Source organism: Gobius niger (assembly GCF_951799975.1).
Source record: "Gobius niger genome assembly, chromosome: 2".
Lineage (NCBI taxonomy): Eukaryota > Metazoa > Chordata > Actinopteri > Gobiiformes > Gobiidae > Gobius > Gobius niger.
The window spans coordinates 16,988,401-17,000,947 of NC_136853.1; the positions used below are offsets into that span (position 1 = coordinate 16,988,401).

The 12,547-nt window shown below is 40.8% G+C and overlaps 1 protein-coding gene across 2 annotated transcripts in view; it reads right to left on the reverse strand.

Annotated features, from left to right (window-relative positions):
• Positions 1-11,689, reverse strand: part of rai14 (retinoic acid induced 14) — a 28,597-nt gene extending 16,908 nt beyond the window's left edge. For both annotated transcript variants that reach the window (XM_079582967.1, XM_079582966.1), the window contains exons 1-2: positions 11,460-11,689; positions 10,210-10,284 (exon numbers count right to left, since the gene is read on the reverse strand). In XM_079582967.1, coding sequence (XP_079439093.1) covers positions 10,210-10,245 — 36 coding nt within the window. In that variant the 5' untranslated portion in view covers positions 10,246-10,284; positions 11,460-11,689. The remainder of the gene's footprint in view (positions 1-10,209; positions 10,285-11,459) is intronic.
• Between the last annotated feature and the right edge of the window lie 858 nt (positions 11,690-12,547).

Sequence of the window (12,547 nt, forward strand, 5' to 3'; positions counted from 1 at the left end):
CAGATTAGTCCTGATTAGACCTTGATCTAATCCAGGGAGTTCTTGGAATGTGAAATATTTTATGAAGTACTTGGTGAGAAAGTTTGAGAACCACTGCTCAAGAACAAGAAGTGACAAAAGAAAAAAAAAGTCATTCATTCTCCGCAATTCAGTTTGGATTCCTTTCATCAGAAGATCTGGGGTCCCACTATGGAGCTTTGGGGACCCCGTTTTGGTTCCCAAGGCCAAGGTTTGAAATCTGCCGTTTCCCACCAGTCTAAATCTGCATATGATTTTTAAACCAAATCATTTGACGTAAAATCAGCTGTTCGCCCACTCGCAGCAGACAAGCGAAGATGTGTATGAACATAAATAATCGTGGACACACACACACTGCTCCCCTCTAGGCTCGGAGCTGTATGTTGCCAGTGAGCAGGAGGTCAGGCTGTATGTCTGCGGTTTATGTAAACAAATGATAAGGAATAATGAGCTCCCATGGGGACTTCCTGCTCTAATTTCATCCGAGCTTCAACACACAACGGGGCCAGAAGATTGAAACAAAGTCAGTTTTTTGAAAAAGTAGTAAGGCAGGCACTGAATGATATGATGATAAAAATCGTGAGTCTGCAAGTTTGGAGAGATTGGGAAGTTTTGGGAAGTCTCAACGTACTTTGGATAAGTGACAGGGAAATCTTACTACTCACAGTGAAGTATGAACTATGATCAGCAGCAGCTTTAGCATTTAGCATGAGCCTGAACTTTGAGGAAATAAAGTAAACATTTCCACATTACGGGACAAGTTTCAATGCTGGTATTTTCTGAACAACAAAGCTAAGCATTCGTTGGGTCCTTCATTTGGATTTGCCAACTCCTATCTCGTCCCAGTTACATTTCCCTTCCTGCTTGAGATCAGGAACATTTAAACAGACTCAGGAGCCTGCCAATTTGTCTGGCCAGAATTGCACCCTTTCAGGTTGTGAAGAGGCAGCGTGAACCACTTCACTTTGTCTATTCCTAAAACAGAGGATGCTAATTATAGGGCGTGGCCCAGCACTTCAAGACCAGGCACTCAGTTTAGGAGGCAACATGTGTACTCCAAGCTAGACAATACATCGCCAAATTATCGTTATAGCAACATTAGGTGACATGACGCAATATGTCATGATAACATTAATAGTATAAGTTATTGTTTTTTACACATACAGCTTAAACAAATTAAGTTTTACTCAGACTTGTCTAGTTTTGCTTAGTTTTTGTTCTAATCTGGCCATGTTTGACACAGATTGATCGAAAAACAAACTGGTGAAATGCTGATGGTTTGGTATAATATCGCTATGATGTTATTATTGCCATCAGAAATATATTAAGTCAATGCAAAGATCAGGTATCCTCTAGTATGGTGCCAACTGTCATGCGTTACCATGGAGATCAGCTGTGATACGTCACTTTGAATACCGATAATGAAGTTATCAAAGATTGCAGTCGAATACTCTATTCTTTGCAAGATGCTGTAAAATGACATTTGATAGGCCTTAAAACTAAGTAACTAAGTAACTCACGCCCCTAGAGGCCATATGTGCCACTGCAGGTGTCGTAGCATGTTCGTGAGAGTAAATACTACGCTGCCAGAAAAGACAAAGGGAGAGAGGGATATTGTACATCCAAATTACACAATGGAGATTTTTTTTTTTCACTCAAACTTGGCTGTAAATACTGTTAAAGTGGTGCTAGCCCACAGTTAGCTTCACCCTTTAGCTTCTTCTTCGGGATTCTATTAGTGTGTATTGGGGCCTCTGACCCGGAGGCAGGAATGTTGCAAAAAAAAATTCTGGCCAGGGACACTAGGGGGAGATGAAAGAATAATCCCATTAACACTTGTATTACCCCCAGAGGGACTACAGAAAGGATTTATTAAGGTAAATAAGTTACTTGGTTCTTATTTAAACACATAGCAGTAGCACTAAATATAAAGTCTGGGTATAAAACAGTGGTTCAACAGGACCAATATTACTGTCGATAAATGGATTTGTAAGAGCCATTACCAGTGCTTGAATCGACAAAACTCTGAGGATCAAACTGCAAAATGTTTTTATTGTACTTAACTTGAAATGAATGTTTTTTTTTGACTGGGTCACAGATTGTCATGATAAGCACAGGTGTTAATAATAAAACATGCAGTGGCTGAATTATGTTGAACCCAGGTCTCGGTTGCATTAGCAATGTTATCAGCAACACCTGCGCAGTTCCTACAGGGACAAGGTGAAGTTTATCTATATCCATGTTTGCTTTGCCAAATTGGAGTAATGAATAGCTGGTTTGCTTTAGTTTGACTGGAAGGCATTAAAGCCACAGGCACAGCGTAAATCTTAACAGCACTTCTAACAAGGAGAAGTGCTCATTTAGCAAACTTTTCTAACAGCGCCGATAAATTACCTTATCAGATTTTATTACTCACCAGCCATCGACGCTGCATATCGGATATTACTGCAAATGCTAGTGTCAAACAGAACTACTCAGCTGCCTGCCTTTCACACTTTTATTTTGAGTGGTAGGCATGCTGCAAAAATATGCTATATATAATACAAGTATTTTTGCCTAAAATGCTGACGAATGATTAGCTTACAGGACAAACACAATGCAATGTAGAAAGCCGTCTAGTAAGTGAAAGATAGCTTGTAATTGTTGGAAGCTTTCCGTGTGTATAGAAGTGGTGCTGGCTAAAAAGCGGTTTTGTTTAATACTTAAGAGATAGATATTAATGAGTTTCTGTTATAGCCCTGTACGACGCTGACTGTTCTACAGCTGCGTTACGTCAGATTTAATAAACCAATCGTGACCCTGTTTGAGCCAGTTTCGTTAGAATTACACTGCCAACTTAGAGTTTGATTAAACATTTCTAACAATACTCCTCATACTAGAGCCTAAATAATGTTTTATGCTGGTCTGATTACCCCAGTCTGTGTGAACCAGATTAACTAGTGTCTCCTGCTGATACCCCCCTGATCCACCTCAGCCCCAGATTAATGTTGGTCTGTCTGGGGGGTTTTACTGTCACTTACTAATGCCATATAGCGCAGCAGCCAGAACAAACCACACTGTGCCAAAGAGTCCAGCCAGGCCAAGTCCAACAGAGCCAAGTGCAGACTGTTCAGGCTGTGTAAGGCATTTAAGAGAAGCCTCAAGCCCTCGCACATTTTAATGTTAATACCACTCGCATTTTTGACATTCACTAATGTTTATAACATACTTTTGTGCTGAGAAACACTCAGCCTTCAAGCACACACAGAACAAGAATCTGTAAATGTTTTCTAATGAACAATACATCACATGCTGTTCTTTAGAAAACAGAGAAGCAGAATCGAAAAGAACAGAGACAATTACCATAACATAACGCGTGTCCTGCCAGATCAGATACACCTTGTGTATTGTAATTGTACTTCCTGGTAGTTTGCAGTAAGTGACTCTATCCCCTATGAGTAAATTATCCTAATTTGCAAAAGCTCTGTGTTGACATAAAAGTGTAAAGTTTGTGTCTATTGTACTTATAGCAACACTAAGGAACTTGTTTACCTTAATAAATCCTTTCCGGGATTCTTGGGGGGTAATCCAAGTGTTAATGGGATGATTGGGGGTCTTTCATCTCCCCCTGGTGTCTCTGGCCAGAAAACCACCCTGGCAACTTCGCTGCCACCAGGTCGGGGGCCCAATACACACTAATGGAATCATGAAGAAGAAGCTAACGGGCGAAGCTAACTGTCGGCTAGGACCCCTTAAACAGTATTTACAGCCAAGTTTGAGTGAAAAAAATGATCTCCATTGTGCAACTGGATGTACAATATCCCTCTGTCCCTTTGTCTTTTCTGTCAGCATTTACTCTCACGGATAATTAATGAGTAAAAAAACACAACATGCTATGACACCTGCAGTGGCGCTTATGGCCTCTCGGGGCATGAGTTACTTAGTACTACTTTAACGTCAAATTCAGAAAATAAAGAAATTAGTCAACTTGCTAGTAAACTAGAAAATATCAGAATTTCCTCATAATTTTAAGTTTTCTTAGTCTGATTGTGTCAATAAAGCAGACTTAATATTGTGGCTGCTCTACATCACTTCAGTGAAGGATACAGTTCCATCAGAATCTGTATCTGTATCTGAAGTGCTCACAGCCAAGAGGTGCAGCCGAGAGAGTTTGAATCCGTCGGGCAGCTGTGCACAGAGAGAGGAGACAGAATAATCCATCCACGCATCAATTAGACACAGAGGCGGATGATGAGGGGGGTGCATGTCTCTGCATATACACCATGGGAAAAACCGGCTGTGGGCTTTTTGTGTGCGTGCATGTGCATGTGGGGAGAAGACTTGAGTAATCTTGCTCCGTCTAGCAGCTGGGAGGGGTGGGGGTGGGGGGTGGGGGTTTCTGCTTAAAATCGTGTAACACTAGGTTTAATAGCAGAACTCCTGTCAGGACCACAGACACAGGATTACTGTTGTGCACGTGCACACGCAGACTGCTCACGGATGTAATGCGCTCGGGGGTGTCAGTGAGGGGCTGAGAGTAAGATAATTGTCTAAGCAAATTAACTCATTTAGAGAAGCTCTGTTAAAACAGCATGGCACAGCTGATAATGAGCTCAAGGCAGAAGTGCATGACTTCATAAACAAACCTCAAACTGGCTTTAAAATGTATTTTTAGATTTTATGACTGTGTTGCATGTTTTCCATCGTACAACAGAAGGAAAAAGGCGCAATTGGCAGTAAAACACGTTTAACCTGAATGAGAATTAATGCAAAGGTTACTGCACACATTGTACCATTCACAGCCTTACATGTAGAATCTTGAGAAAGAAGCGCCGTCTAAACAGATTTTGAATCAAATTGTGATTGTGTCTTTGATCAGTCTCAGTTATCAGCAGAGCGCTTTTGTAACTGGTAGATCTAAAGTCAATCCTGCAGCAGAAACAGCCCTTTATTTTGAGTTTGGACTTTGAGAAATAAAATGGAAACTATTTGTGCGTTCACTTAAGCTGAGGGTCATTTTGACATTTCTCATGAACCACAGGCAAAGTCAGAATTATTTTGTCCTTATTTCTAAAAACTTAATCAAAAATCCAGATCGATCAATGTGATTTTTTAACATGCCGCCCAGCCCGAAATTAAGGACAAACGTTATTATGGGGGGGTTGTCGTTGACCGTTGCCGTTATTGTACAGATCCATGGCTGAAGAATTTGGATGTCTGTTCAAGTTACCTTTCACGCTTCCTTGTTTAACTTTGTTCAACTTTTTGTCTTTGTCTTTTAATCCGTACGCTTTGCCTTGGTTTCTTTTGGATAAAAAAACATGCCCTGACTGCACCTGAACACAGAACAGTTGTTTAATATGGTATAAGAAGAGGACGTCACAGCGCAAGCGATTCTGACAGCCAAAGCAAATATCTTTATGTAGCTTTTGTACATTCCCAAATACACTGTAAATACACTGTCTCTATTATTTCATTTGAAAGCATGTTAACTCTTTCATTTGGAGCAGTGTATAAAGCACGCAGAGTGACATCGCCTGCTAATTACATGTCCAAATTAGAGACCTTTTGGTGCATTGAGTTGCCTTGTGTATGAAATGCACGGTATATATAAAGTCGCCTGGACACAGCATTAAAGGAAGTTATTTTGTTGTTTTAAATGATACAAATTTAAAATAAAAAATCTTTTAACATTATTGTTCTGTTGAAAGGGACTATACAGTTTTTTTTTTTTTAATTATGTATTCTCCTCCCCCTGCATGTTCCAGTCATGTCCTAATGTGCAGGATGAGCTCAGACCTGTTCACCACAACTGCTTCACTGAAAAAGGTGTTAATTCGGGTTCGAAGTGCCGTCATGCACAAGCTTAATATAGACGCTGCAGTTACAAGTATGACCTGAAGTGGCAGTGGTGAGTATAAAATGGCAAACTTGCATCTATTAAGCTGTGTACATATATACAGGTGTGTTAGAGCTGTTTTTTATTGTCTGAAGAAGGGCTAAGGCCCGAAACGTCACTAACCTGGGGAGCATTAAATAAGCTTTGGAGCGACTAAGTTGTGCGGATCTTTTATTTATTTGTTTTTGTGACATTTTCCATTTTTTGATCCTGCACACTTGTTTAGAACTGTGGATGTGCGTGCCTTCACCCACTACCAACTTGCATCTAGCCCCTTTTAAGGTCAGGTATCGGTATCAAAAACCCAGTACCGGTATCGTAAATGACCGTTACGACGTCACACACACACAAAGAGTTCTCACAGGAACTCCTGCATCTCGCAATTTTTCTGCAATTGGCAAAGATGTTCAAGGAAAGCGTAGGAGACACTTGGCCAATCAGCGTGCTGTCAGCAGTGCATTTGATGACTACAAAGGTTCACATGGAGAACGTCGGTCTGTTGGCGCGCTCCTCGACAGTTTGCACAGTATTTCAACATGTTTCCAAAAAATCAGACAAGCAAGGCAGCCACAAAGGAATCACAGGAATCCTGCGGTAGGAAAGGTCTTTTGAGGTCATGGAAGTAAAGGCATGTTTGACAGAAAAAGCACAAAAAAAAAAGAAAAAAGCACACAGTCGTTTTGTCGCAGCTTCGTGTTACATTAGCTTGTGTTGTAGCGAAGCCCAGCTTGCAGTCCCACGGCAGATATTTTTAAAACTAGATGACCTTCAAACAAACCCTCAAGTGCCATGTACATAACAAGAAAGGAGGTAGTAGGAATTAGTCCAACTACCTTTTAAAACTTTTGTTATAGGAAAAACTCAACTAGCTAACGTCAAAAGGGTAAATGTCCTGTGATTTTTTGTAATATGAATGACAATGCATGTTTTGTCATTTAAAGCAGAACTAAGTAACTTGTTTATCTATATCAATCCTTTTCCTAGTCCCTCTGGGGGTTATACACGTGTTAATGGGATGGTCTCTGGCCAGGAAACCACCCTTGCAGCGTTCCTTGCCCCTACCCGGAGCCACCAATACGCACTAATGGAATCACGAAGAAGAAGCTAACAGGCTTATCGGGCAAAGCTAACTGCGGGCTAGCACCACTTAAACAGTATTTAAAGCCAGGTTTGAGTGAAAAAAATTACCTCCATTGTGTAATTGAATGTACAATATCCCTCTGTCGCTTTGTCTTTTCTGTCAGCGTAGTATTTACTCTCACGGACAATTAATGAGTAAAAAAAACGCACATAACGCACTTATGGCCTCTAGGGGCATGAGTCACTTAGATCAGCTTTAAGTAGACAAGTTGAACAAAGTAAAAAGACTGAAAGATGAAAAAGACACAGAATTGATATTTCCAGTATCTACAAACCCTAAAACGTAGATCTTAGGGTTTTGGGGTTTAATTTTTAGGTCAGATTTTAGTTGCAGCTTTGTGGAATCGTCAAAAACAGGGTTATTTTCAGATGTCCGTCCTGCTGTAAGGTCAAGACTCCCTTCAAGTGATTCTTATTATTCAATATGATTCCATCAGCATTTATGAAACAAGACTCTCTAACCTCACAACAACGACACATCCAAGTGGTGCAGTCAGTTTTCTTTCTTTTTTTTCTTCTCAGATGATCGTCACGTTGTGGTTCACCTCTAATTACAATTTAACCAATATCTTGACGTCATGAAAAAGGAATGTCTTAAAATGGAAGATTACAAGGGAGACATTCCAGTGTTCTGTTACTGACTCACAAGGCTTAAAATAGAGTAAGGAAATGTTTTGTTTCATAGTGTGGTGCCTTTTCGGTAATTGCTTAGTCTTGAAGAAATGTTAGCTTTGTCCACAAATAACTTCCACTATCTGCTTCCTCCTCTGGACATTCTCCTGGCTGGTAATTTTGGACATTGAGCTGCACAAACAAACCAAAGCCCGGCTCAGATCTTGTAATGTAAAAGAAAAAATTGGAATGGGCCTATCCGCATGAAACAAAAAGTGGCACAAATGTAGAGATCGCAAAGACGTTACTGTGAGGCACTTTTTAGTCACAAAACAACTCAAGACAAGACAACTAAGACAAACCCACTCGACCATCGGAGCAACTGCTTCATTATTAGGGTGTAAATGCTTCCGATTAGCTGTATTGTTGAGTTTTCTGGGATGGCAAAAGAAGAGTAGAAGCAAATGACTGATTTAACAACATCAAAGCGCCCAGTTATTTGTCGGTTAAAGCAAGACATTACTGTAATTTTGTGTGAGACCTTCAGGACCATCACAGCAACAGCTTCAGTCTGGTTTCCAAGCAACATCCACATCCAACTCTTCCTTTTCATCTGCAAACGCCTACGTATGGCTCTTTGAGAGTAGACGAGTCTACTACAACTGCCTACCTGCCTGTTATTCGGTGTGAGGACAGGTAAAAAATGCACAGACTTATGAAAAACTGCTGCGTCCTTGAACTTTGCAGAACATTCTCCTGAACAATGACCACCTCTGTTCTCCCCCACATTCAAACCAGCTGAATGAATTTGCAAAAATTATCTAATAATATGCCTGCAAGAACATATGGGGGGTTCAAAACTGAGAAGCAGCCAGGGCATCATTTTCTTGAAAGAAAAGGAAAAAAATACAAAAAACATAGCAAATCACTCATCAGATACTGTCGATCTGATGAGTCCTGTTGTGGAACCATATTATTTTTACGGGTGTATATTATGTAAGAGAAAGAATTTACTTGAACTTGCAATGCGCTTTAATGTGAGAAATGTTCTTGAATGTAATATTTCCAGTTTTGTTAAACATTATTATCTTATGTCTGTTTCTCTTTAAACGTTCCTTCCCGTGCCATTTTCTATTAAAACACTGTTTCAAAATGTGCTTCACTGATGTGTTGTGTAAAATATATCAATCAATAATAACATATCAATAAAACAAAGCCTTTTTACTTAATAAAACTGATCAATCTTAAAGTTACACAGTTTTCTTGAGTGAAAGTTGTTGCTGTACGTTTTCACATGATGAACAAGTCTTAAGTAACACTACAATTTTAGTAGACCCAAAATACACTCACAAAAAAGTTACTCAACAAAACGGAAACTAAACGTAGCCCTACATAAGCCCACAGTAAGAGTTTTGCTTCTGGTGTTCATAACTCTTTCTTTGAAATACTCTGAGTGTCCTCAACTCCTCTTCCTGCCTCTGCACACACACTTTAATCTTTTAAAGACAGTCTTCATAACCAAGCATTTCCCTCACTCCGCTCCTGTGGACACTCCCTGGAACATGCACGTTCATCCGGGATCCCTGCCGACTTTTTCTGTCCGTCCAATCACTCTGACGGCGCATGAGTCAAGCCTCACTTCCTGTCGGTGTAAAGTACCGGTGTAGACTCTGACCCAGTGATCCAGTCACACAGAAACCACTCCCAAATCTGATTCACGCTCAGAAGGATCATCTGCAGACACACCATGGGGCCTGATGCCTTGGAGAAGAGCTTCAAAAGTCATCATCCCAAGTGACTCATGATGAGGCTTCAGTTACTTTACTAACAACGTAAACCTTTAACCCTTTAAAACCCTTTTTAAAACTTTCTATCTATCTATTACGCATGAATGCAAACATAATAAGTCAATGGTTTGTTTTAGCTCTGGCTGTTGGTTCAGAGAAAGCACTCATTGTTGGTCATTGAAACACATATGGAAGCTTTTACTTTTCAGTCCTGTCTTGTGACAGCGTTAGGACCCCACAGTGACCCTCAGAGGCTTTGGCTAAAACCACTATTTGTCTTGCTTTGACCCACATTAGAGGCTGTAAAATCAATTTGAACATATATGGGTCAACTTTGGCTTAGAAGAGTGCTTTGATTGTATTAAAATACTATTGTATCCGAATTAGTATTGTTTAGGAAAGTTTAGGTCATTGAATGAAATAGTGAAGTTCTGATATACTGAATGGAATAGAAGTTTATTTGTATAGCACTTTTCACATGACACGAGTCACCCAAAGTGCTTCACACAGGAGGGGATTATATACGTGTGAACCTTATTTACAACAGAATGTTATGTTTCACTAAATCGAAAGTGGCAAAGGTTATAAAGACCATTTAATTGTCGTCATATGAAGCACAATGTTCCCAAGCCCTTAAGTGCTGCTGACCTCAGAGTTGGGAAAGTGGCATAAATCATAGTTTGAGCTACACAGACTGTGAGTCAGCTGCAGACCCTGCAGAGTCCACACGTGCTGTGCACATAGCAGCAGATACCTCACACATGTGTTACTTACATCAGTTTTCCTAAACTTGGCTTTGAGGCTCTTCATGTTCGGTCCGGTCCATGCATTCGCCCACTTCTTCACTCACTACAATCAAAAGAAAACAAAAGGTCTTTTACATACTATGTATGACATGTTGCCCCATGACACTGCTCTGGTCATTAGCAGGTGTCAGCCATGGACCTGGGCCCGTCCACAGCAGTGGACACACGACTTGGTGCTTTAAGAGATCACTCGTCTTAGGTGAAGAATCTCACAAAAAGAGCAATTCTATTGTTCCAATTATTTGTTTGCATTTACTTTGTTAAACTAACGCATTCCAGAACAACTGCTCTTTCTTATGACAAAAGCAGTATCTCCTTGAAATACTTAAAGGCACACTTCGCACAATTTTTTACTATATTGTTGCCAATATAAAACATGCTCCTGCACCAGTGAGACCGAAAATTATATTTTTGCAGTGGGTAATCAAAGAATGGATTTGTATGAGGAACTAACCTGTTTAAATCTCATATTTGGTCAGCGGCTCCATGGAGACGTCCCCAACCCAGCAAAGTTACAGTCCGGTCTCTGGAGAGGAGAGCCACTCACAGAATACACACGTTTGCTTTCATTTTATTCTTTTCATTGGGTGAAATGTTTCACTGTGTGGCTTTAAAATATTTATTTAGCAAACAACACATAGCCTATACATGCCATGTAAAATAACGGGAAAAAGTAGATGGAGCCTGTGGTCAGTAAGGTGTGAAAAGCTTCTGCCGCCGGTGGAAGCGTCGAAGATTGTCATGTCTGATTGTCAAACTGTTTTCTTTACTGTCTGCCCAACTCTCTCCCTTTTTAATATATCGTGCAAAATGTCACATTGAGCCGATTTTACATCCAAAGGGAGACAGTCATTGACAGTCGAGCAGCCTTTCTTGTGCAGTTCACGCTTGTTTGTGACATTAGGGTCGAAGAAGTTACTCGTGCGCGCATCAAAGTGTGCATGTCATCCCAGCGCATTACAGATCACAGACATTCACCTGGCGGAACGAGCTCCGGATCTTTTGTAGACAGCACCAAATGCACGCTCTCCATCATTGGGCACAAAACACAATATCAGATTTGACTCTGGTCAAGAGCGCGGAGCCGCTGAACAAAGCTGTAGGTACATTGGGCTGATTTAGTGCCGGCTGTAACCAGGGCTGACAAGCTTGAGGTGATCGCGCGCACCGAATAAGTTGTGGTAGACGAGCCTTTATAAAACCACTGGACCCTCTTACCTTGATACTAGACGGAGGAGCTCACACACAGTCTTGGCGAAGGATTGAGCGGCAACAACAGCATCGGCGACTGGACGGCGCGAGTCGCTGTCGAACAGAGCCGAGAGAGGCATAAAGGAGGAGAAAAGTGTTTGGGCTGGCGCTACCGGGGCAGCATACATTAAAAGTTGTGTTGTTCACTGAGCTCAGCTGCTGCCTGCCTTCGCTCGGGGCTCAAAGGCAGTCCGTTTCGGTGCGGTGACGTCACTCAGCTCCCGCGAGCGCAGGCTCCATTGTGATTGTTCCCCATTCTTGAGGTTCAGTGCCTCAGGGCAGGCCAGCAGCACGAGACACCTCAACATTTTACACATGACCAGTGACCACAGCACAGTGCTGTATCATGTATGCCAATACAATCTCACATTCGTATCTAAACGAATCTACCTAAAAAGTAAACGGAGCCCCAACCCGCTACACAAATTAGGATTTTCGGCATATTTTAGAGCCGGTCGCGCTACAAAGCCGGTCTGGACTAGCTTAGTGTTAAAATTAACGTGTTGTGCCTACGTACTCTGAACTACATTTTCGCTTTTGCGAAATAATCATGTATATTAGAACAATCAAAGTTGTGTTGGGTTTACAAGTAAATTTGGTCTGTATGTATGTGGCGCCATCTAGCGGTCACTGAGGGAAAACACTTTTTCCAAAAATGTTTACTTCAGAATTCTTATTATATATATATTTTTAAAAGAAAATCCCGTAAACTTCCAGATAAATAAAATAATTTATTTTAATATATAAATTAGCTACAGTTTTAATTTGTTCTGATTTTAAATGTCTTCATTTACATACTTCTTTTGTATGTATTGATCATTGTATTCTCTCATATTGTGTAGCTGGAGACACCAAATGTTCATAAATAAATGCACAAACAGACAAAGAGCTCTAAAGAAGCTATCTTCTCTAGATCTACCTTTATTAAACCAGAGATCACACCAGTTGTTTTGCAGACTGTTCGTGCTCAGGTCAGCACACTGGTAACGTAAAATGATCTCACTCGCGCTGTCATGTGATAGGAAACAAAGAGTGTATTACAACACGATGGAAAT